At 41.7% G+C, this 27429-nt stretch overlaps 1 protein-coding gene across 1 annotated transcript in view; it reads right to left on the reverse strand.

Moving 5' to 3' along the window:
- Window positions 1-27429, reverse strand: part of CIR1 (corepressor interacting with RBPJ, CIR1) — a 440401-nt gene that overhangs the window by 362886 nt on the left and 50086 nt on the right. The window contains exon 5 of the mRNA XM_053698458.1: window positions 14990-15038. Coding sequence (XP_053554433.1) covers window positions 14990-15038 — 49 coding nt within the window. The remainder of the gene's footprint in view (window positions 1-14989; window positions 15039-27429) is intronic.

Here is a 27429-nt window from a genome sequence, read left to right on the forward strand (position 1 = left end):
ATCGCAAGATTTCAAACTGTGTACATTGAAACAGTTGTTCCGATGTAGACATGTTAACCCCAGCATGAAAGGGTTAAAAAAAAGTACTGTCTGGCCTTTTTGAAACTATTCATAATACATAGGAAGCAGGATCTGTTTGAGACTACTGGCTGTCTTATTTTTAAAGGAACCATTTATTTCACTCTAATGTTTGAGGGGCCTAAGCTGCTAAGGTTCTTCCTTGATTAACAGCTGGAATAGCTAAGATAAAATCGATGATTTTCATCTCTGATGGTCTGCAAACGTGGAGAATAAGAAGTCCTTATTGGATATGCCTCCCCGTAAGACAGCATTCAGTCTATGCTTTATCTAAAATGTATTACTGAATTTAAATTCATTTACATTTTGGACACTCATTTAAGGGCACTCCAAAAGGAATTTGAACCCTTTTATGAAGGTGTAAAAATATTTCCTTTATTAAAAGAGTAATAACTGTAGGGTGCAACTGCTGTTTAAACCCCTGCCGAATCTAAATAAGTTCTGGTCACTTAATTAAGGGTACTCAAATGGGAACTTAAATCCTTTCATTAAGGGGCTAATTTATATCTTGGACGTTGATAGCAAGTAATTGAATCATGTATTTCTGTAATGCTGTTCAAATCACTGGGAGAAGAAAGTGTTTAACACAATAACGTTTTCTTTTTGGTGACGTAACATATTTCTGCTTTATTAAATTGAGCGTAGGTTCTTAGGAGACCTCATCATTTTAAAAGGGACACAAGCCAAAATTAAACTTTCATGATTCAGATAGAGCATGCAATTTTAAACAACTTTTCAATTCACTTTCATTGACCCCTTAACGACATGCGTCGTACAGGGTACGTCGTTGGGGGTTAAAGCGGCTGGAAGCGATTCTGACCGCTTCCAGCCGCTTTACGGTTATTGCAGTGTTGCCTCGATATCGAGGCATCCTGCAATAATATTTTCCCTCATGAGATGCAGAGAGAGCCACTCTGTGGCCCCCTCTGCACCGGCATCGATGGCCGCAATCGTTGGTGGGTGGGAGCCGACGTGGGAGGCGGGTGGGCGGCCATCGATGACAGACTGAAGAGAGAGGGGGGCGGGATCATCGGGAGCGCGCACGGGCAAACGCGCGTGCACAGGGGGGGGGGCAGGCAGGCGTGTGCACGGGGAGGGAGCAGGTGGGAACCGCTACACTACAGAAAAAACATTTGTTATAAGTGGCAGTAAGGGGGGATAAAATCCCTAATAAAAGTAAATCTAAGGGATCTGGGAGCAGGTGGGGGATTGGTCTGTGGGGGGGAGGGGAATCTACACTACAGAAAAAAAGAAAAAAAAAAAAAATTTATTTGCAAACTGGGTACTGGCAGACAGCTGCCAGTACCCAAGATGGCTCCCAGTAAGGTAGAGGGTTAGAGAGCTGTTTGGGGGGGGGGGATCAGGGAGGTTGAGGGCTAAGGGGGGATCCTACAAAGCTGCATTTGTAAATATGCTATACAATTTTTGTTAATTTTTTTATAAATATACCTTTTATTTTAGTACTGGCAGACTTTCTGCCAGTACTTAAGATGGTGGGGACAATTGTGGGATGGGGGAGGGAAGAGAGCTGTTTGGGAGGGATCCTGGGGTGTGATGTGTCAGGTGGGAGGCTGATCTCTACGCTAAAGCTAAAATTAACCCTGCAAGCTCCCTACAAACTACCTAATTAACCCCTGCACTGCTGGGAATAATACATGTGTGGTGCATAGCGGCATTTAGCGGCCTTATAATTATCAAAAGGCAACGCCAAAGCCATATGTCTGCTATTTCTGAACAAAGGGGATCCCAGAGAAGTATTTACAATCATTTATGCCATACTTGCAAAAGTTGTTTGTAAATAATTTCAGCGAGAAACCTAAAATTGTGAACAATTTTACGTTTTTTTTTTATTTGATCGCATTTAGCGGTGAAATGGTAGCATGAAATATACCAAGATGGGCCTAGATCAATACTTGGGGTTGTCTACTACACTAAAGCTAAAATTAACCCTAGACGCTCCCTACATGCTCCCTAATTAACCCCTTCACTGCTGGGCATAATACAAGTGTGATGCGCAGTGGCATTTAGCGGCCTTCTAATTACCAAAAAGCAACGCCACAGTCATATATGTCTGCTATTTCTGAACAAAGGGGATCCCAGAGAAGCATTTACAACCATTTATACCATAATTGCACAAGTTGTTTGTAAATAATTTCAGTGAGAAACCTAAAGTTTGTGAAAATATTTGGGAAAAAGTGAACAATTTTTATTTATTTGATCGCATTTGGTGGTGAAATGGTGGCATGAAATATACCAAAATGGGCCTAGAGCAATACTTTGGGATGTCTTCTAAAAAAATATATATACATGTCGATGGCTATTCAGGGATTCCTGAAAGATATCAGTGTTACAATGTAACTAGCGCTAATTTTGAAAAAAAGTGGTTTGGAAATAGCAAAGTGCTACTTGCATTTATGGCCCTATAACTTGCAAAAAAAAAACAAAGAACATGTAAACATTGGGTATTTCTAAACTCAGGACAAAATTTAGAAACTATTTAGCATGGGTGTTTTTTGGTGATTGTAGATGTGTAACAGATTGTGGGGGTCAAAGTTAGAAAAAGTGTGTTTTTTTCCTCATATTTTATCTTTTTTTTTTTTTTTAAGTAAATGATAAGATATGATGAAAATAATGGTATCTTTAGAAAGTCCATTTAATGGCGAGAAAAACGGTATATAATATGTATGGATACAGTAAATGAGTAAGAGGAAAATTACAGCTAAACACAAACACCGCAGAAATTTAAAAATAGCCCTGGTCCTTCAGGGAAAGAAATTGAAAAATGGCCTTGTCCTTAAGGGGTTAACAAAATGTGCACAGTCTTTTTATATTTACACTTTGTAAGTCGAGAAAGAGAGATTTAATTTGCTTCATTCTTCAGATATCCTTCGTTGAAGAAATAGCAATGCACATGGGGTGAGTCAATCATGCGAGGCCTCTATGTGCAGCCACTGAGCCTATTTAGATATGCTTTTCAACAAAGGATATCAAGAGAATGAATCAAATTAGATAATAGAAGTAAATGGGAAAGTTTTTAAAAACAGAATTTATGCTTACCTGATAAATTACTTTCTCTTACGGTGTATCCAGTCCACGGATTCATCCTTATTTGTGGGATATTCTCATTCCCTACAGGAAGTGGCAAAGAGAGCACACAGCAGAGCTGTCCATATAGCTCCCCCTCAGGCTCCGCCCCCCCAGTCATTCGACCGACGGTTAGGAGAAAAAGGAGAAACCATAGGGTGCAGTGGTGACTGTAGTTTTACAAAGATAAATTTGAACCTGACTTAATTGCCAGGGTGGGCCGTGGACTGGATACACCGTAAGAGAAAGTAATTTATCAGGTAAGCATCAAACAGAATTTATGTTTACCTGATAAATTACTTTCTCCAACGGTGTGTCCGGTCCACGGCGTCATCCTTACTTGTGGGATATTCTCTTCCCCAACAGGAAATGGCAAAGAGCCCAGCAAAGCTGGTCACATGATCCCTCCTAGGCTCCGCCTACCCCAGTCATTCGACCGACGTTAAGGAGGAATATTTGCATAGGAGAAACCATATGATACCGTGGTGACTGTAGTTAAAGAAAATAAATTATCATACCTGATTAAAAAACCAGGGCGGGCCGTGGACCGGACACACCGTTGGAGAAAGTAATTTATCAGGTAAACATAAATTCTGTTTTCTCCAACATAGGTGTGTCCGGTCCACGGCGTCATCCTTACTTGTGGGAACCAATACCAAAGCTTTAGGACACGGATGATGGGAGGGAGCAAATCAGGTCACCTAGATGGAAGGCACCACGGCTTGCAAAACCTTTCTCCCAAAAATAGCCTCAGAAGAAGCAAAAGTATCAAACTTGTAAAATTTGGTAAAAGTGTGCAGTGAAGACCAAGTCGCTGCCCTACATATCTGATCAACAGAAGCCTCGTTCTTGAAGGCCCATGTGGAAGCCACAGCCCTAGTGGAATGAGCTGTGATTCTTTCGGGAGGCTGCCGTCCGGCAGTCTCGTAAGCCAATCTGATGATGCTTTTAATCCAAAAAGAGAGAGAGGTAGAAGTTGCTTTTTGACCTCTCCTTTTACCGGAATAAACAACAAACAAGGAAGATGTTTGTCTAAAATCCTTTGTAGCGTCTAAATAGAATTTTAGAGCGCGAACAACATCCAAATTGTGCAACAAACATTCCTTCTTTGAAACTGGTTTCGGACACAGAGAAGGTACGACTAATCTCCTGGTTAATGTTTTTGTTAGAAACAACTTTTCGGAAGAAAACCAGGTTTAGTACGTAAAACCACCTTATCTGCATGGAACACCAGATAAGGAGGAGAACACTGCAGAGCAGATAACTCAGAAACTCTTCTAGCAGAAGAAATTGCAACCAAAAACAAAACTTTCCAAGATAATAACTTAATATCAACGGAATGTAAGGGTTCAAACGGAACCCCCTGAAGAACTGAAAGAACTAAGTTGAGACTCCAAGGAGGAGTCAAAGGTTTGTAAACAGGCTTGATTCTAACCAGAGCCTGAACAAAGGCTTGAACATCTGGCACAGCTGCCAGCTTTTTGTGAAGTAACACAGACAAGGCAGAAATCTGTCCCTTCAGGGAACTTGCAGATAATCCTTTTTTCCAATCCTTCTTGAAGGAAGGATAGAATCTTAGGAATCTTAACCTTGTCCCAAGGGAATCCTTTAGATTCACACCAACAGATATATTTTTTCCAAATTTTGTGGTAAATCTTTCTAGTTACAGGCTTTCTGGCCTGAACAAGAGTATCGATAACAGAATCTGAGAACCCTCGCTTCGATAAGATCAAGCGTTCAATCTCCAAGCAGTCAGCTGGAGTGAGACCAGATTCGGATGTTCGAACGGACCTTGAACAAGAAGGTCTCGTCTCAAAGGTAGCTTCCATGGTGGAGCCGATGACATATTCACCAGATCTGCATACCAAGTCCTGCGTGGCCACGCAGGAGCTATCAAGATCACCGACGCCCTCTCCTGATTGATCCTGGCTACCAGCCTGGGGATGAGAGGAAACGGCGGGAATACATAAGCTAGTTTGAAGGTCCAAGGTGCTACTAGTGCATCCACTAGAGCCGCCTTGGGATCCCTGGATCTGGACCCGTAGCAAGGAACTTTGAAGTTCTGACGAGAGGCCATCAGATCCATGTCTGGAATGCCCCACAGTTGAGTGATTTGGGCAAAGATTTCCGGATGGAGTTCCCACTCCCCCGGATGCAATGTCTGACGACTCAGAAAATCCGCTTCCCAATTTTCCACTCCTGGGATGTGGATTGCAGACAGGTGGCAGGAGTGAAGCTCCGCCCATTGAATTACTTTGGTCACTTCTTCCATCGCCAGGGAACTCCTTGTTCCCCCCTGATGGTTGATATACGCAACAGTCGTCATGTTGTCTGATTGAAACCTTATGAACTTGGCCCTTCGCTAGCTGAGGCCAAGCCTTGAGAGCATTGAATATCGCTCTCAGTTCCAGAATATTTATCGGTAGAAGAGATTCTTCCCGAGACCATAGACCCTGAGCTTTCAGGTGTTCCCAGACCGCGCCCCAGCCCATCAGGCTGGCGTCGGTCGTGACAATGACCCACTCTGGTCTGCTGAAGCTCATCCCTTGGGACAGGTTGTCCAGGGTCAGCCACCAACGGAGTGAGTCTCTGGTCCTCTGATCTACTTGTATCGTCGGAGACAAGTCTGTATAGTCCCCATTCCACTGACTGAGCATGCACAGTTGTAATGGTCTTAGATGAATGCGCGCAAAAGGAACTATGTCCATTGCCGCTACCATCAAACCTATCACTTCCATGCACTGCGCTATGGAAGGAAGAGGAACGGAATGAAGTATCCGACAAGAGTCTAGAAGTTTTGTTTTTCTGGCCTCTGTCAGAAAAATCCTCATTTCTAAGGAGTCTATTATTGTTCCCAAGAAGGGAACCCTTGTTGACGGAGATAGAGAACTCTTTTCCACGTTCACTTTCCATCCGTGAGATCTGAGAAAGGCCAGGACGATGTCCGTGTGAGCCTTTGCTTGAGGAAGGGACGACGCTTGAATCAGAATGTCGTCCAAGTAAGGTACTACAGCAATGCCCCTTGGTCTTAGCACAGCTAGAAGGGACCCTAGTACCTTTGTGAAAATCCTTGGAGCAGTGGCTAATCCGAAAGGAAGCGCCACGAACTGGTAATGCTTGTCCAGGAATGCGAACCTTAGGAACCGATGATGTTCCTTGTGGATAGGAATATGTAGATACGCATCCATTAAATCCACCGTGGTCATGAATTGACCTTCCTGGATGGAAGGAAGAATTGTTCGAATGGTTTCCATTTTGAACGATGGAACCTTGAGAAACTTGTTTAAGATCTTGAGATCTAAAATTGGTCTGAACGTTCCCTCTTTTTTGGGAACTATGAACAGATTGGAGTAGAACCCCATCCCTTGTTCTCCTAATGGAACAGGATGAATCACTCCCATTTTTAACAGGTCTTCTACACAATGTAAGAATGCCTGTCTTTTTATGTGGTCTGAAGACAACTGAGACCTGTGGAACCTCCCCCTTGGGGGAAGCCCCTTGAATTCCAGAAGATAACCTTGGGAGACTATTTCTAGTGTCCAAGGATCCAGAACATCTCTTGCCCAAGCCTGAGCGAAGAGAGAGAGTCTGCCCCCCACCAGATCCGGTCCCGGATCGGGGGCCAACATTTCATGCTGTCTTGGTAGCAGTGGCAGGTTTCTTGGCCTGCTTTCCCTTGTTCCAGCCTTGCATTGGTCTCCAAGCTTGCTTGGCTTGAGAAGTATTACCCTCTTGCTTAGAGGACGTAGCACTTTGGGCTGGTCCGTTTCTACGAAAGGGACGAAAATTAGGTTTATTTTTGGCCTTGAAAGGCCGATCCTGAGGAAGGGCGTGGCCCTTACCCCCAGTGATATCAGAGATAATCTCTTTCAAGTCAGGGCCAAACAGCGTTTTCCCCTTGAAAGGAATGTTAAGTAGCTTGTTCTTGGAAGACGCATCAGCTGACCAAGATTTCAACCAAAGCGCTCTGCGCGCCACAATAGCAAACCCAGAATTCTTAGCCGCTAACCTAGCCAATTGCAAAGTGGCGTCTAGGGTGAAAGAATTAGCCAATTTGAGAGCATTGATTCTGTCCATAATCTCCTCATAAGGAGGAGAATCACTATCGACCGCCTTTACCAGCTCATCGAACCAGAAACACGCGGCTGTAGCGACAGGGACAATGCATGAAATTGGTTGTAGAAGGTAACCCTGCTGAACAAACATCTTTTTAAGTAAACCTTCTAATTTTTTATCCATAGGATCTTTGAAAGCACAACTATCTTCTATGGGTATAGTGGTGCGTTTGTTTAAAGTGGAAACCGCTCCCCTCGACCTTGGGGACTGTCTGCCATAAGTCCTTTCTGGGGTCGACCATAGGAAACAATTTTTTAAATATGGGGGGAGGGACGAAAGGAATACCGGGCCTTTCCCATTCTTTATTTACAATGTCCGCCACCCGCTTGGGTATAGGAAAAGCTTCTGGGAGCCCCGGGACCTCTAGGAACTTGTCCATTTTACATAGTTTCTCTGGGATGACCAAATTGTCACAATCATCCAGAGTGGATAATACCTCCTTAAGCAGAGCGCGGAGATGTTCCAACTTAAATTAAAACGTAATCACATCAGGTTCAGCTTGTTGAGAAATGTTCCCTGAATCTGTAATTTCTCCCTCAGACAAAACCTCCCTGGCCCCATCAGACTGGTTTAGGGGCCCTTCAGAACCATTATTATCAGCGTCGTCATGCTCTTCAGTATCTAAAACAGAGCAGTCGCGCTTACGCTGATAAGTGTGCATTTTGGCTAAAATGTTTTTGACAGAATTATCCATTACAGCCGTTAATTGTTGCATAGTAAGGAGTATTGGCGCGCTAGATGTACTAGGGGCCTCCTGAGTGGGCAAGACTCGTGTAGACGAAGGAGGGAATGATGCAGTACCATGCTTACTCCCCTCACTTGAGGAATCATCTTGGGCATCATTGTCATTGTCACATAAATCACATTTATTTAAATGAGAAGGAACTCTGGCTTCCCCACATTCAGAACACAGTCTATCTGGTAGTTCAGACATGTTAAACAGGCATAAACTTGATAACAAAGTACAAAAAACGTTTTAAAATAAAACCGTTACTGTCACTTTAAATTTTAAACTGAACACACTTTATTACTGCAATTGCGAAAAAATATGAAGGAATTGTTCAAAATTCACCAAAATTTCACCACAGTGTCTTAAAGCCTTAAAAGTATTGCACACCAAATTTGGAAGCTTTAACCCTTAAAATAACGGAACCGGAGCCGTTTTTAACTTTAACCCCTTTACAGTCCCTGGTATCTGCTTTGCTGAGACCCAACCAAGCCCAAGGGGGAATACGATACCAAATGACGCCTTCAGAAAGTCTTTTCTATGTATCAGAGCTCCTCACACATGCGACTGCATGTCATGCCTCTCAAAAACAAGTGCGCAACACCGGCGCGAAAATGAGGCTCTGCCTATGATTTGGGAAAGCCCCTAAAGAATAAGGTGTCTAAAACAGTGCCTGCCGATATAATCTTATCAAAATACCCAGATTAAATGATTCCTCAAGGCTAAATATGTGTTAATAATGAATCGATTTAGCCCAGAAAAAGTCTACAGTCTTAATAAGCCCTTGTGAAGCCCTTATTTACTATCTTAATAAACATGGCTTACCGGATCCCATAGGGAAAATGACAGCTTCCAGCATTACATCGTCTTGTTAGAATGTGTCATATCTCAAGCAGCAAGAGACTGCTCACTGTTCCCCCAACTGAAGTTAATTCCTCTCAACAGTCCTGTGTGGAACAGCCATGGATTTTAGTAACGGTTGCTAAAATCATTTTCCTCATACAAACAGAAATCTTCATCTCTTTTCTGTTTCTGAGTAAATAGTACATACCAGCACTATTTTAAAATAACAAACTCTTGATTGAATAATAAAAACTACAGTTAAACACTAAAAAACTCTAAGCCATCTCCGTGGAGATGTTGCCTGTACAACGGCAAAGAGAATGACTGGGGTAGGCGGAGCCTAGGAGGGATCATGTGACCAGCTTTGCTGGGCTCTTTGCCATTTCCTGTTGGGGAAGAGAATATCCCACAAGTAAGGATGACGCCGTGGACCGGACACACCTATGTTGGAGAAATTCTGTTTTCTCTTACAGTCCACGGATTCATCCTTACTTGTGGGATACCAATACCAAAGCTTTAGGACACGGATGAAGGGAGGGAACAAGTCAGGTAACCTAAACGGAAGGCACCACTGCTTGCAAAACCTTTCTCCCAAAAATAGCCTCCGAAGAAGCAAAAGTATTGAATTTGTAAAATTTGGCAAAAGTATGCAGTGAAGACCAAGTCGCTGCCTTACAAATCTGTTCAACAGAAGCCTCATTCTTGAAGGCCCATGTGGAAGCCACAGCTCTGGTGGAATGAGCTGCAACTCGTTCAGGAGGCTGCTGTCCAGCAGTCTCATAAGCCAATCTGATGATTCTTTTCAGCCAAAAGGAAAGAGAGGTAGCAGTAGCTTTCTGACCTCTCCTCTTACCAGAATAGACAACAAACAAGGATGATGTTAGTCTGAAATCTTTAGTTGCTTTTAAATAGAATTTTAAAGCTCGAACCACGTCAAGATTATGCAAAAGTCGTTCCTTCTTAGAAACTGGATTAGGACACAGAGAAGGAACAATGATTTCCTGGTTAATATTCTTATTAGAAACAACTTTCGGAAGAAAACCAGGTTTAGCACGCAAAACAACCTTATCTGCATGAAACACCAGATAGGGTGAATTACACTGCAAAGCAGACAATTCTGAAACTCTCCGAGCAGAAGAGATAGCTACCAAAAACAAAACCTTCCAAGATAATAACTTAATATCTATGGAATGTAAAGGTTCAAACGGAACCCCTTGAAGAACTGAAAGAACTAAATTAAGACTCCATGGAGGAGCCACAGGTTTATAGACAGGCTTGATTCTAACTAAAGCCTGTGCAAACGCCTGAACGTCTGGTACTGCTGCCAGCCGCTTGTGTAACAGGATAGACAGAGCAGATATCTGTCCCTTTAAGGAACTAGCTGACAATCCTTTCTCCAATCCTTCTTGGAGAAAAGACAAAATCCTGGGAATCCACGAGTAACCCTTGGATTCACACCAACAAAGATATTTCCGCCATATCTTATGGTAAATTTTCCTGGTGACAGGCTTTCTGGCCTGGATCAGAGTATCAATAACTGAATCAGAGAACCCACGCTTAGCTAAAATTAAGCGTTCAATCTCCACTAGGTCTGCATATCAAGTCCTGCGTGGCCACGCAGGCGCTATCAAAATTACCGAAGCCTTCTCCTGTTTGATTCTGGCTACCAGCCGAGGGAGAAGAGGAAACGGTGGAAAGACATAAGCTAGACTGAAGGACCAAGGCGCTACTAGAGCATCTATCCATGTCACCTTGGGGTCCCTGGACCTCGATCCGTAAAGAGGAAGTTTGGTGTTCTGGTGGGACGCCATCAGATCCAATTCCGGAATGCCCCATAGTTGGGTCAACTGAGCAAAAACCTCCGGGTGGAGTTCCCACTCCCCCGGGTGAAAAGTCTGACGAATTAGAAAATCCGCCTCCCAGTTGTCTACTCCTGGGATGTGAATTGCAGAGAGATGGCAGGAGTGATCCTCCGCCCATTTGATGATCTTGGTTACTTCCTTCATCGCTAGGGAACTCTTTGTTCCTCACTGATGATTGATGTACGCTAAAGTCGTGATGTTGTCCGACTGAAATCTGATGAATTTGGCCTCCGCTAATTGAGGCCATGCCTGGAGCGTATTGAATATCGCTCTCAGTTCCAAAATGTTTATCGGGAGAAGAGATTCTTCCCGAGACCATAGGCCCTGAGCTTTCAGGGAGTCCCAGACCGCACCCCAGCCTAACAGACTGGCATCGGTCGTGACAATGATCCACTCCGGTCTGCGGAAGCACATTCCCTGAGACAGGTGATCCTGAGACAACCACCAGAGAAGAGAATCCCTGGTTTTCTGGTCCAGTTGAATTTGAGGAGACAAATCTGCATAATCCCCATTCCACTGTTTGAGCATGCACAGTTGCAGTGGTCTGAGATGAATTCGGGCAAAAGGGACCACGTCCATTGCCGCAACCATTAATCCGATTACCTCCATGCACTGAGCTACAGAAGGCCGAGGAATGGAATGAAGAACTCGGCAAGTAGTTAAAAGCTTAAACTTCCTGACCTCCGTCAGAAATATCTTCATTTCTACCGAGTCTATTAGTGTTCCCAGGAAGGGAACCCTTGTGAGCGGGGACAGAGAACTTTTTTTGACGTTCACCTTCCACCCGTGAGACCTTAGAAAGGCCAGCACAATGTCGTTAGAGCCTTGGCTCTGTGAAAAGACGACGCCTGAATTAAGATGTCGTCTAGGTAAGGTGCTACTGCAATGCCCCGCGGTCTTAGTACCGCTAGGAGGGACCCTAGTACCTTTGTAAAGATTCTGGGAGCAGTGGCCAACCCGAAAGGAAGGGCCACGAACTGGTAATGCTAGTCCAGAAAAGCGAACCTTAGGAACTGATGGTGATCTTTGTGGATGGGAATATGTAGGTACGCATCCTTTAGATCCACGGTAGTCATATATTGACCTTACTGGATCATCGGCAAGATTGTCCGAATGGTTTCCATTATGAATGATGGAACTCTGAGGAATTTGTTTAGAATTTTTAGATCCAGGATTGGCCTGAAAGTTCCTTCTTTTTTGGGAACTACAAACAGGTTTGAGTAAAAACCCAGTCCTTGTTCTGTAATTGGAACTGGGTGTATCACTCCCATCTTTAGTAGATCTTCTACACAGCGTAAGAACGCCTGTTTCTTTGTCTGGTCTGAAGACAAACGAGAAATGTGGAACCTTCCCCTTGGAGGAGAGTCCTTGAATTCTAGAAGATACCCCTGAGCAACAATTTCTAATGCCCAAGGATCTGGAACATCTCTTGCCCAAGCCTGAGCAAAGAGAGAAAGTCTGCCCCCTACTAGATCCGGTCCCGGATCGGGGGCTACCCCTTCATGCGGTCTTGGTAGCAGCCGCAGGCTTCTTGGCCTGTTTACCCTTGTTCCAGCCCTGCAAGGGTTTCCAGGGTGCTTTGGGCTGTGAAGCGTTACTCTCTTGCTTTGCGGCAGCAGAGGTTGAAGCAGGTCCGCTCCTGAAGTTGCGAAAGGAGCGAAAATTAGCCTGTTTTTGGCCTTAAACGGTCTATCCTGCGGAAGGGCATGGCCCTTTCCCCCAGTGATATCCGCGATAATTTCTTTCAACTCAGGACCGAAAAGGGTCTTTCCCTTGAAAGGAATGTTTAGTAACTTTGTTTTGGACGACACGTCAGCCGACCATGATTTGAGCCAAAGCGCTCTTCGCGCCATAATGGCAAAACCAGAATTTTACGCCGCTAACTTAGCTAATTGGAAAGCGGCATCAGTGATAAAAGAATTAGCCAGCTTTAGAGCATGAATTCTATCCATGACTTTGTCATATGAAGTCTCCCTCTGGAGCGACTCCTCCAGTGCCTCAAACCAAAAGGCCGCTGCAGTAGTTACAGGAATAATGCAGGCAATTGGTTGAAGAAGGAAACCTTGCTGAACAAACATTTTCTTCAGTAAACCTTCCAATTTTTTATCCATAGGATCTTTGAAAGCACAACTGTCTTCCATTGGAATGGTTGTGCGCTTGGCAAGTGTTGAAACTGCTCCCTCTACCTTAGGGACCGTCTGCCACGCGTCCCGCCTGGGGTCATTTATGGGGAACATTTTCTTAAAGATAGGGGGGGGGAACAAAAGGTACACCTGGTCTCTCCCACTCCCTAGTCACAATATCCGCCACCCTCTTCGGGATCGGAAACGCATCAGTGTATACAGGGACTTCTAGAAACCTGTCCATTTTACACAATTTTTCTGGGACCACCATGGGGTCACAATCATACAGCGTAGCTAAAACCTCCTTAAGCAGTACGTAGAGGTTTTCCAGCTTAAATTTAAACGCTAAGGAATCCGATTCTGCCCGCTGAGAAACTTTTCCTGTGTCAGAAATTTCTCCCTCGGACAGCACATCCCTCACTGCCACTTCAGAGTGTTGTGAGAGTACAACGGATAAATCATCCAAAGCTTCTGATTGCTCATCCTCTGTTCTTAAAACTGAGCTATCACGCTTCTTAGGAAAAACTGGCAGTTTGGATAGAATTATCCATGACTGCCGCTAATTGTTGTAATGTAATAGGGCCCAATGCGCTAGAGGTACTAGGCAACGTTTGCGCGGGCGTAACTGGTGTCGACACATGGGGAGAGGAAGGAGGACTATCCTCGTTACCTTCCGTCAAAGAATCATCTTGGGCTACATTTTTAAGTGTCACTGCATGGTCTTTAAAATGTTTAGATACCTTAGCACACTTTAAACACAAATGTAAAGGGGGTACCGCCATGGCTATTAAACACATAGAACAGGGTCTATCTGTAGGCTCAGACATGTTAAACAGACTTAGACAGCACTCAAATACAGTAAAATACAATTTTTGAAAAAACGGTACTTAGCCATTAAATAATAAAAAGCGCACACTTTTTTACTAAACCTCAAAAAAACATCCAATCTTTATGAAATTGAAATGAATGCACAGTAAGTTTCAAGACAATTAACCCCTTATTGCCCAAACCGGAGCAAATTAAAGCAGGCCACCGGTTTAACAAACTACAGCACCATGCCACAGCCTCTGCTGTGGCCCTACCTTCCTTGGGGATTAGTTTTGGACGAAAATAAGCCTCTCTGGAGTCTACACGTGAAGCTGCATGAAGCTGTCTTGCAAATGAACTGCACAACTGAGGCGTGAAATTTAGGCCCCCTCCCTCTTCACTCCGGAGTTGTGGGGCCTTCCCAAGCCAAAATAGGTGTCTAAAAATATGCCAGGCGGATAAAAACCCCAAAAAAGTGTTCCAAATGTAATACACACTTGTACAAATACCAGATTATTGTAATAAAATAATTGATTTCCCCTTAACAGTGTCCACCAGCGTTTTAAGTCCTTTTAACTAAGCCATCCTTCTATACTAAGTCTCAGAATACGGCTTACCTTCCCCACATGGGGATTCTTGTCAGTCTTCTAGCATTACCAGGTCTTGACTAGAAAAAAAGTGACTGAGCATACCTTATAGCAGTTAAGCCTGCAAACTGTTCCCCCCAACTGAAGTTCTCCGGTACTGAACAGTCCTGTGTGGGAACAGCAATGGATTTTAGTTACAACATGCTAAAATCGTTTTCCTCTCAGCAGAAATCTTCATCACTTTCTGCCACAGAGTAAATAGTACAAACCGGCACTATTTTAAAATAACAAACTCTTGATTGAAGAAATAAAAACTACAAATCTAACACCACATTCACTTTACCCTCCCGTGGAGATGCTACTTGTTAGAGCGGCAAAGAGAATGACTGGGGGGGCGGAGCCTGAGGGGGAGATATATGGACAGCTAAGCTGTGTGCTCTCTTTGCCACTTCCTGTAGGGAATGAGAATATCCCACAAGTAAGGATGAATCCGTGGACTGGATACACCAAGTAAGAGAAATTGCATGCTCTATCTAAAGAAAATGTTGGGTTTCATGTCCCTTTAACTGCAAAGTGGTGGTAAGTCCTTGTATCCAATAGAAACAAAATAAAACTTAAACTAAATAAAACATTGCTCAAAAGAAACAAAAAAAAACCCACCATAATGAATACTTTTTCAAAATTACAATTTACAAACTGTAAAAACACAATATAAACATGGGTTATCATGTTAAATGCAACATATACTAATATCAAACTTGCCTGTATACCAAAAGGCTGATCTCTGATATTCATATCATCTTTAGCATACCTATTAAAAAAAAGTAAATCAAATCAAATTTACAAAATACATTCAAAATCACAATTCATTTTGAGCTTTTTAGATCAAAATACTTAAATCACACACATGAAATATTAGCAAATGCACATGTTAATAATTATTCCATAAAAAGCTTTAAAACGAATACTACCAGGAAATGCATATTCATATGCACAAATTATACTGCTGGACAATACTTACAAGGTGATATACCTATCATAACAAAGGTTGATCTATTCAATAAACAAACATAGGCCCAGATTACGAGTTTTGCGTTAGAGGCTGTGTGGTGCTAACGAGCAGTTTTCCCTCACCGCTCACTTACCTGCAGCGCTGGTATTACGAGTTTTCAGAAACCCGTTGTTAAAAGACAAGAAGTGAGCGTTGAGCAAAATTTAGCTCATTACCGCACTCCAATACCAGCGCTGCTTAAGTCAGCGGTGAGCTAGTCATATCTGCTTGTGCACGATTTCCCCATAGGAATCAACGGGGAGAGCAAAAAAGCAGCGTAAAACTCCTTAACACAGCCCCATTGATTCCTATGGGGAAATAAAATGTATGTCTACACCTAACAAGCTAACATGAACACTGAGTCTAAACACCCCTAATCTTACACTCATTAACCCCTAATCTGCCGTCCCCAACATAGTCGCCACCTGCATTATATTAACAACCCCTAATCTGCCGCTCCGGACACCGCCGCCACCTACATTAGACTTATGAACCCCTAATCTGCGGCCCCCAACATCGCTGACAGCTACATTATATTTATTAAACCCTAATCCGCCCCCAATGTCCCCGCAACCTACCTACACTTATTAACCCCTAATCTGCCGCCCCCAACGTCGCCGCCACTATAATAAAGTTATTAACCCCTAAACCCAAGTCTAACCCTAACACCCCCTAACTTAAATATAATTACAATAAATATAAATAAAAATTCCTATCATTAAATAAATTATTGCTATTTAAAACTAATAGTTACATTGTAACTAGCTTAGGGTTTATTTTTATTTTACAGGCAAGTTTGTATTTATGTTAACTAGGTAGAATAGTTATTAAATAGTTATTAACTATTTAATAACTACCTAGCTAAAATAAATAAAAAAGTACCTGTAAAATAAAACCTAACGTAACCTAAGTTACACTAACACCTAACACTACACTATAATTAAAATGACCTAAATTAAATACAAGTAAATAAATTAAATTAGCTAAAGTACAAAAAAAAAAAAAACACTAAATTACAGAAAATAATAAACAAATTACAGATATTTAAACTAATTACACCTAATCTAATAGCCCTATTAAAATACCCCCAAAATTTTTTTTTTAAAAAAACCTAGCCTAAACTATACTACCAATAACCCTTAAAATGGCCTTTTGCGGGGCATTGCCCCAAAGTAATCAGCTCTTTTACCTGTAAAAAAACCCCCCATAATTTATGTAAGAACTTACCTGATAAATTAATTTCTTTCATATTGGCAATAGTCCATGAGCTAGTGAGGTATGGGATCCTACCAGGAGGGGCAAAGTACTCACCACACCCACAATTCAGTTTTAACGAATAGCCATGTAGTGGGGTGATAAAGAAAGGAGTAAAAAGCATCAACAAAGGAATTTGGAAATAATTGTGCTTTATACAAAAAAATCATAACCACCATAAAAAGGGTGGGCCTCATGGACTCTTGCCAATATGAAAGTAATGAATTTATCAGGTAAGTTCTTACATAAATTATGTTTTCTTTCTTTTAATGGGCTAGTGACGTATGGGATATCAATACCCAAGATGTGGAACTCCACGCAAGAGTCACTAGAAAAGGAGGGATAAAAATAAACAGCTAAATGCTGGAAAAATAATCCACAACCCAAAATATAATTTATTCTCATGAAGAAAAGAAAAACTTAAAACATAAGCAGAAGAATAAAACTGAAACAGCTGCCTGAAGAACTTTTCTACCAAAAACTGCTTCAGAAGAAGCAAATACATCAAAACGGTAGAATTTAGTAAATGTATGCAAAGAGGACCAAGTCGCTGCTTTGCAAATCTTATCAACTGAAGCTTCATTCGTAAAAGCCCACAAAGTGGAGACTGATCTAGTAGAATGAGCTGTAATTCTCTGAGGCGGGGCTTGACCCGACTCCAATATAAGCTTGATGAATCAAAAGCTTTAACCAAGAGGCCAAGGAAATAGCAGAGGCCTTCTGACCTTTCCTAGGACCAGAAAATATAACAAATAGACTAGGTCTTCCTGAAAACTTTAGTAGCTTCAACATAATATTTCAAAGCTCTCACCACATCCAAAGAATGTAAGGATCTTTCCAAAGGATTCTTAGGATTAGGACACAAGGAAGGGACAACAATTTCTCTACTAATGTTGTTAGAATTCACAACCTTAGGTAAAAATTCAAATGAAGTCCGCAAAACCGCCTTATCCTGATGAAAAATCAGAAAAGGAGACTCACAAGAAAGAGCAGATAGCTCAGAAACTCTTCTAGCAGAAGAGATAGCCAAAAGGAACAACACTTTCCAGGAAAGTAGTTTAATATCCAAGGAATGCATAGGCTCAAAAGGAGGAGCCTGTAACGCCTTCAAAACCAAATTAAGACTCCAAGGAGGAGAAATTAATTTAATGACAGGCTTAATACGAACTAAAGCCTATACAAAACAGTGAATATCAGGAAGATTAGCAATCTTTCTGTGAAATAAAACAGAAAGAGCAGAGATTTGTCCCTTCAAGGAACTTGCAGACAAACCCCTATCCAAACCATCCTGGAGAAACTGTAAAATTCTAGGAATTCTAAAAGAATGCCAAGAGAATTTAAGAGAAGAACACCATGAAATGTAAGTCTTCCAAACTCGATAATAAATCTTCCTAGAGACAGATTTACGAGCTTGTAACATAGTATTAATTACGGAGTCAGAGAAAGTGGCCAAGGTTGGCAACTGGACATCCGAACAAGATCCGCATACCAAAACCTGTAGGGCCATGCTGGAGCCACCAGCAACACAAATGATTGTTCCATGATGATCTTGGAGATCACTCTTGGAAGAAGAACTAGAGGTGGGAAGATATAAGCAGGTTGATAACACCAAGGAAGTGTCAGTGCATCTACTGCTTCCGCCTGAGAATCCCTGGACCTGGACAGGTATCTGGGAATTTTCTTGTTTAGATGAGAAGCCATCAGATCTATTTCTGGAAGACCCCACATCTGAACAATCTGAGAAAACACATCCAGATGGAGAGACCACTGCCCTGGATGTAAAGTCTGACGGCTGAGATAATCCGCCTCCCAATTGTCTACACCTGGGATATGAACCACAGAAATTAGACAGGAGCTGGATTCCGCCCAAACAAGTATCCGAGATACTTCTTTCATAGCTTGGGGACTGTGAGTCCCACCCTGATGATTGACATATGCCACCGTTGTGATATTGTCTGTCTGAAAATAAATGAACGGTTCTCTCTTCAACAGAGGCCAAAACTGAAGAGCTCTGAGAGTTCTAAAATATTGATTGGTAATCTCGCCTCTTGAGATTTCCAAACCTCTTGTGCTGTTAGAGATCCCCAGACAGCTCCCCAACCTGAAAGACTCGCATCTTTTGTGATCACAGTCCAGGTTGGCCGAACAAAAGAGGCCCCTTGAACTAAACGCTGGTGATTTAACCACCACGTCAGAGAGTGTCGAACATTGGGATTTAAGGATATTAATTGTGATATCCTTGTATAATCCCGGCACCATTGATTCAGCATGCAAAGCTGGAGAGGTCTCATGTGAAAACGAGCAAAAGGAATCGCGTCCGATGCTGCAGTCATGAGGCTTCCATGCACATAGCCACTGAAGGGAATGACTGAGACTGAAGGTGCCGACATGCTGCAACCAATTTCAAACGTCTCTTGTCTGTTAGAGACAGAGTCATGGACACTGAATCTATCTGGAAACCTAAAAAGGTGACCCTTGTCTGAGGAATCAAAGAACTTTTTTGGTAAATTGATCCTCCAACCATGTTTTCGAAGAAACAACACTAGTTGATTTGTGTGAGATTCTGCAGTACGTAAAGACTGAGCTAGTACCAAGATATCGTCCAAATAAGGAAACACCGCAATACCCTGTTCTCTGATTACAAAGAGTAGGGCACCCAGAACCTTTGAAAAGATTCTTGGAGCTGTTGCTAGGCCAAATGGAAGACCAACAAATTGGCAATGCTTGTCTAGAAAAGAGAATCTCAGGAACTGATAATGTTCTGGATGAATCGGAATATGAAGGTAAGCATCCTGCAAGTCTATTGTAGACATATAATGTCCTTGCTGAACAAAAGGCAGAATAGTCCTTATAGTCACCATCTTGAAAGTTGGTACTCTAACATAACAATTCAAATTTTTCAGATCCAGAATTGGTCTAAATGAATTTTCTTTCTTTGGGACAATGAATAAATTTGAATAAAACCCCAGACCCTTGTTCCTGAAAAGGAACCAGCATGATTACCCCTGAAACCTCCAGATCTGAAACACACTTCAGGAAAGCCTGGGCTTTTACTGGATTCACTGGGATGCACGAGAGAAAAAAAAATCTTCTCACAGGAGGTCTTACTCTGAATTCTATTCGGTACCCCTGAGAGACAATGCTCTGAATCCATTGATTTTGGACAGAATTTGCCCAAACATCCTTGAAAAACCTTAATCTGCCCCCTACCAGCTGAGCTGGAATGAGGGCTGCACCTTCATGCGGACTTAGGGGCTGACTTTGGTTTCTTAAAAGGCTTGGATTTATTCCAATTTGAGGAAGGCTTCCAATTGGAAACAGATTCCTTGGGGGAAGGATTAGGCTTTTGTTCCTTATTTTGACGAAAACGATTAGAAGCCTTAGATTTACCTGAGGCAAAAAACTCCCTACCCCCCAGTAACAGTTGAAATAATAGAATCCAACTGAGAACCAAATAAATTATTACCTTGAAAAGAAAGAGATAGTAATCTAGACTTAGATGTCATATCAGCATTCCAAGATTTAAGTCACAAAGCTCTTCTAGCTAAAATAGCTAAAGACATGGATCTAACATCAATTTTGATAATATCAAAAATAGCATCACAAATAAAATGATTAGCATGTTGTAGTAAACGAACAATGCTATATAAGTCAGAATCCAATTCTTGTTGCGCTAAATTCTCCAACCAAAAAGTTGAAGCAGCTGCAACATCAGCCAAAGTAATTGCAGGCCTAAGAAGATGACCTGAATATAAATAGGCTTTCCTTAGATAAGATTCAAGCTTCCTATCTAAAGGATCTTTAAAGGAAGTACTATCTTCCATAGGAATAGTGGTTCGTTTAGCAAGAGTAGAAATAGCCCCATCAACTTTGGGGATCTTTTCCCAAAACTCTATTGAAATTGCTGGTAAAGGATAAAAAATTTTAAACCTTGCAGAAGGATTAAAAGGAGTACCCGGCTTATTCCATTCCTTAGAAATCATATCAAAAATAGCACCAGGAATAGGAAAAATCTCTGGAGTAACCACAGGAGGTTTAAAAACAGAATTTAAACGTTTACTGGTTTTGATATCAAGAGGACTAGCTTCCTCAAAATCCAATTTAACACTTCTTTTAACAAAGAACGCATATACTCCATTTTAAATAAATAAGTAGATTTGTGAGTGTCAATCTCTGAGGGAGGATCTTCTGAATCAGATAGATCCTCATCAGAGGTGGATAATTAATTATGTTGTCGGTCATTTGAAATTTCATCAACTTTATGAGAAGTTTTAAAATACATCTTACGCTTATTAGAAGGTGGAAATGCAGACAAAGCCTTCTGAATAGAATCTGTAACAAATTCTTTAAAATTCATAGGTATATCATGTACATTAGAAGTTGAAGGAACTGCAACCGACAATGTACTATTACTGATGGACACTATCTGCATGTAAAAGTTTATCATGACAATTAATACAAATGACATTAGGAGATACAATCTCCACAATTTTACAACAAATGCACTTAGCTTTGGTAGAACCGATGTCAGGCAGCAAAGTTCCAACAGATACTTCTGAGGCAGGATCAGATTGAGACATCTTGCAAAATGTAAAAGAAAAAACAACATATAAAGCAAAATGATCAATTTCCTTATATGACAGTTTCAGGAATGGGAAAAAATGCAAATAGCATAGCCCTCTGACATAGAAAAAGTCAAGGGGCAATAAATAATGGGAAAAAAAAAAGTTTGGCGCCAAGTATGACGCACAACGTAACTGAATTTTTTTTTGCCACCAACCATGTCTGGAAATGACACACTCGCGTCACTAACAACACAACCCTGTGTGAAACCTCTGCTTCAATTACGACGTCGGAAATTACGAACTTGCGTCAACGGACGTGCCTTTCGCGCCAAAAAATTCTTGAGCCAAGAATGACGCAATAAAGTGTAGCATTTGGCGCACCCGCGAGCCTAAGTCAGCCCGCAATTTGAAACAAAGTAGTCAATTGAAAAAAGGACTAAACCCCAGGTAAGAAAAATATTTCTTAATATTAACTTTCCCCAAATATGAAACTGACAATCTACAAAAGGAAATACATGAACCTGACTCATGGCAAATATAAGTACAATACATATATTTAGAACTTTATATAACTGCATAAAGTGCCAAACCATAGCTGAGGTGTCTTAATAAATAAAAACATACTTACCAAAAGAAACCCATCCACATATAGAAGATAGCCAAACCAGTACTGAAACAGTTATCAGTAGAGGTAATGGTATATGAGAGTATATCGTCGATCTGAAAAGGGAGGTAGGAGATGAATCTCTACGACCGATAACAGAGAACCTATGAAAAAGACCCCCGTTAGGAAAATCATTGCTTGCAATAGGTGATACTCTCCACGTCCCTCTGACATTCGCTGTACTCTGAGAGGAATCGGGCTACAAAATGCTGAGAAGCGCATGTCAACGTAGAAATCTTAGCACAAACTTACTTCACCACCTCCATAGGAGGCAAAGTTTGTAAAACTGAATTGTGGGTGTGGTGAGGGGTATATTTATAGGCATTTTGAGGTTTGGGAAACTTTGCCCCTCCTGGTAGGATTGTATATCCCATACGTCACTAGCTCCTGGACTCTTGCCAATTACATGAAAGAAAATACAAACAACCCCCCCAACAGTAAAACCCACCACCCATACAACCAACCCCCTAAATAAAATACTATCTAAAAAAAAACTAAGCTCCCCATTGCCCTGAAAAGGACATTTGGATGGGCATTGTCCTTAAAACGGCAGTTAGCTCTATTGCAGCCCAAAGTCCCTAACCTAAAAATAAACCCACCCAATACACCCTTAAAAAAACCTAACACTAACCCTCTGAAGATCGACTTACCGGGAGACGTCTTCATCCAAGCCGGGCCAAAGTCCTCATCAAAGCCGGGAGAAGTGGCCCTGCAGACGGGCTGAAGTCTTCATCCTGACGGCATCTTCTATCTTCATCCATTCGGCGCGGGTCCATCTTCAAGACATCCGACACAGAGCATCCTCTTCATCTGACGACTAAAGCTGAATTAAGGTACCTTTAAGTGACGTTATCCAAGATGGTGTCCCTTAGATCCAATCGGAATTAAGATAGAAAAAAAAATCCTATTGGCTGATGCAACTGGCTGATTGGAACAGCCAATAGAATGCGAGCTCAATCCTATTGGCTGATTGGATCAGCCAATAGGATAGAACTTCAATCCTATTGGCTGATTGCATCAGCCAATATGATTTTTTTCTACCTTAATTTCGATTGGCTGATAGAATTCTATCAGCCAATCGGAATCTAAGGGACGCCATCTTTGATGACGTCACTTAAAGGTACCTTCATTCAGCTTTAGTCGTCGGATGAAGAGGATGCTCCGCGTCGGATGTCTTGAAGATGGATTCGCTCCGCACCGGATGGATGAAGATAGAAGATGCCGCCTGGTTGAAGACTTCTGTAGTGTAGTGTTAGGTATTAGTGTAACTTAGGTTAGGTTTTATTTTACAGGTACGTATTTATTTTAGCTAGGTAGTTATTAAATAGTTAATAACTATTTAATAACTATTCTACCTAGTTAAAATAAATACAAAAACTTGCCTGTAAAATAAATATAAACCCTAAGATAGCTACAATGTAACTATTAGTTATATTGTAGCTAGCTTAGGGTTTATTTTATAGGTAAGTATTTAGTTTTAAATAGGAATTATTTAGTTAATGATAGGAATATTTATTTAGATTTATTTAAATTATATTTAAGTTAGGGGGTGTTGGGGTTAGACTTGGGTTTAGGGGTTAATAACTAATATAGTGGCAGCGATGTTGGGGCGGCAGATTAGGGGTTAATAAATGTAGGTAGGGGGCGGCGATGTTAGGGATGGCAGATTAGGGGTTAATATTTAACTAATGTTTGCGAGGCGGGAGTGCGGCGGTTTAGGGGTTAATGTTTATTATAGTGGCAGCAACGTTGGGGGCGGCAGATTAGGGGTTAAAAAGTGTAGGTAGGTTGCGGCGACATATTAGGGGTTAGTAAATATAATGTAGGTTTTGGTGATGTTGGGGGCAGCAGATTAGGGGTTCATAAATATAATGTAGGTGGCGGCAATGTCCGGAGCGGCAGATTGGGGTTAATAATTTTATTATAGTATTTTCGAATGCGGGAGGGCCTTGGTTTAGGGGTTAATAGATAGTTTATGGGTGTTAGTGTACTTTTTAGCACTTTAGTTATGAGTTTTGTAGTGTAAAACTCATAACTACTGACTTTAGAATTCGTTAAAGGGACACTGAACCCAATTTTTTTTTTTCATAATTAAAGGATTACTTTCTGTTATACTTTTTAAGCTAAACAACTAACATATTAAAGTTAATAAACATTAATTAAAAACCTACTGACCTATATTTTCTCCAAAACGAAGTTTCATAACGTTCTAAAAGTTATATCTTTTATTCGCCGATGATGTCACGTTATCCTGCCCACTATTTTCAGCACTGCATGTTCAAAATACTTAAACCAATAACTTTGTGTTTAAAGCGCCATTTTGAAACCTAGGTATTGTAAACGGATTGGTACAGAGCAAAGGAAACCCACGGAGTGGGTTTGGAAAACAAATTTGCAGACAAGATTTCTGATATACGGTAGAGATATGTTAATGAAATGCTATTGATAAAAAGCGTATTTGGGGTAGTTAGTTAGTAACAGGCATAGAAAATATTTACTTACAGTGGCCCTTTAAGATAGAGCATGCAATTTGAAGCAACTTTCTAATTTACTCCTTTTATCAATTTTTCTTCCTTCTCTTGCTATCATTATTTGAAAAAGAAGGCATCTAAGCTTTTTTTGGGTTCAGAACTCTGGACAGCACTTTTTTATTGGTGGATGAATTTATCCACCAATCAGCAAGGACAACCCAGGTTGTTCACCAAAAATGGGCCGGCATATAAACTTACATTCTTGCATTTCAAATAAAAATAACAAGAGAATAAAGAAAATTTGATAATAGGAGTAAATTAGAAAGTTGCTTACAATGTCATGCTCTATCTGAATCACGAAAGAAAAAATTTGGGTTCAGTGTCCCTTTAAGGATCTTGATAGGGTAGGGTGTACAGCTCACTTTTTGGCCTCCCAGGACAGACACGTAATACCGGCGCTATGGAAGTCCCATAGAAAAAAGACTTTACGAAGTTTACGTAAGTCGTTTTGCAGTAAGGCCAAAGAAGTGTCCGGTACATCTAAACCTTCAAGACTCGTAATACCAGCGGGCGCAAAAAAGCAGCGTTAGGACATCTTAACGCTGCTTTTTTACCCTAACGCACAACTCGTAATCTAGCCGATAGGCTTTTAAAAATCCAAAAAACTTTAAAAGGCCATAATATTGGAAACAAATGACATGCTCTGATTCGTTAAAGCATGTAATTTTAATACTAGTGATGCCCGAACTCTGTTTTTAACCACCACAAAATTGTTAAAACACAATTATATTACTGTTTAGGAGACGCAGAGCACTGTTCTGAACAGAAACTACGGGTCACCCAATGAGCTGCAGTAGTAGCACAGTTTGGTCATGAGACTATGGATGCTGATTGGGTCCGTGGCAATTTCCTCTCTGGACTAGTAATGCTCTGCAGTTTAGTAATGGTTCTTAAAAACAGAATTTATGTTTACCTGATAAATTACTTTCTCCAACGGTGTGTCCGGTCCACGGCGTCATCCTTACTTGTGGGGATATTCTCTTCCCCAACAGGAAATGGCAAAGAGCCCAGCAAAGCTGGTCACATGATCCCTCCTAGGCTCCGCCTTCCCCAGTCATTCGACCGACGTAAAGGAGGAATATTTGCATAGGAGAAATCATATGATACCGTGGTGACTGTAGTTAAAGAAAATAAATTATCAGACCTGATTAAAAAACTAGGGCGGGCCGTGGACCGGACACACCGTTGGAGAAAGTAATTTATCAGGTAAACATAAATTCTGTTTTCTCCAACATAGGTGTGTCCGGTCCAAGGCGTCATCCTTACTTGTGGGAACCAATACCAAAGCTTTAGGACACGGATGATGGGAGGGAGCAAATCAGGTCACCTAGATGGAAGGCACCACGGCTTGCAAAACCTCTCTCCCAAAAATAGCCTCAGAAGAAGCAAAAGTATCAAATTTGTAAAATTTAGTAAAAGTGTGCAGTGAAGACCAAGTCGCTGCCTTACATATCTGATCAACAGAAGCCTCGTTCTTGAAGGCCCATGTGGAAGCCACGGCCCTAGTGGAATGAGCTGTGATTCTTTCAGGAGGCTGCCGTCCGGCAGTCTCGAAAGCCAATCTGATGATGCTTTTAAGCCAAAAAGAGAGAGAGAGGTAGAAGTTGCTTTTTGACCTCTCCTTTTACCAGAATAAACAACAAACAAGGAAGATGTTTGTCTGAAATCCTTTGTAGCATCTAAATAGAATTTTAGAGCACGAACTACATCCAAATTGTGCAACAAAACGTTCCTTCTTTGAAACTGGATTCGGACACAAAGAAGGCACGACTATCTCCTGGTTAATGTTTTTGTTAGAAACAACTTTCGGAAGAAAACCAGGTTTAGTACGCAAAACCACCTTATCTGCATGGAACACCAGATAAGGAGGAGAACACTGCAGAGCAGATAACTCTGAAACTCTTCTAGCAGAAGAAATTGCAACCAAAAACAAAACTTTCCAAGATAATAACTTAATATCTACGGAATGTAAGGGTTCAAACGGAACCCCTTGAAGAACTGAAAGAACTAAATTGAGACTCCAAGGAGGAGTCAAAGGTTTGTAAACAGGCTTGATTCTAACCAGAGCCTGAACAAAAGCTTGAACATCTGGCACAGCCGCCAGCTTTTTGTGAAGTAAAACAGATAAAGCAGAAATCTGTCCCTTCAAAGAACTTGCAGATAATCCTTTCTCCAAACCTTCTTGAAGAAAGGATAGAATCTTAGGAATTTTTATCTTGTTCCATGGGAATCCTTTAGATTCACACCAACAGATATATTTTTTCCATATTTTATGGTAGATTTTTCTAGTTACAGGCTTTCTGGCCTGAACAAGAGTATCAATGACAGAATCTGAGAACCCTCGCTTTGATAAAATCAAGCGTTCAATCTCCAAGCAGTCAGTTGGAGTGAGGCCAGATTCGGATGTTCGAACGGACCTTGAACAAGAAGGTCCTGTCTCAAAGGTAGCTTCCATGGTGGAGCCGATGACATATTCACCAGGTCTGCATACCAAGTCCTGCGTGGCCACGCAGGAGCTATCAAGATCACCGATGCCCTCTCCTGATTGATCCTGGCTACCAGCCTGGGGATGAGAGGAAACGGTGGGAATACATAAGCTAGGTTGAAGGTCCAAGGTGCTACTAGTGCATCTACTAGAGCCGCCTTGGGATCCCTGGATCTGGACCCGTAGCAAGGAACCTTGAAGTTCTGACGAGAGGCCATCAGATCCATGTCTGGAATGCCCCACAATTGAGTAATTTGGGCAAAGATTTCCGGATGGAGTTCCCACTCCCCAGGATGAAATGTCTGACGACTCAGAAAATCCGCATCCCAATTTTCCACTCCTGGGATGTGGATTGCAGACAAGTGGCAGGAGTGAGTCTCCGCCCATTGAATGATTTTGGTTCCCCCTTGTTCCCCCTTGATGGTTGATATACGCAACAGTCGTCATGTTGTCTGATTGAAACCGTATGAATTTGGCCTTTGCTAGCTGAGGCCAAGCCTTGAGAGCACTGAATATCGCTCTCAGTTCCAGAATATTTATCGGGAGAAGAGATTCTTCCCGAGACCAAAGACCCTGAGCTTTCAGGAGTTCCCAGACCGCGCCCCAGCCCACCAGACTGGCGTCGGTCGTGACAATGACCCACTCTGGTCTG

Source organism: Bombina bombina, chromosome 1, assembly GCF_027579735.1.
Source record: "Bombina bombina isolate aBomBom1 chromosome 1, aBomBom1.pri, whole genome shotgun sequence".
Taxonomy (NCBI): Eukaryota; Metazoa; Chordata; class Amphibia; order Anura; family Bombinatoridae; genus Bombina; species Bombina bombina.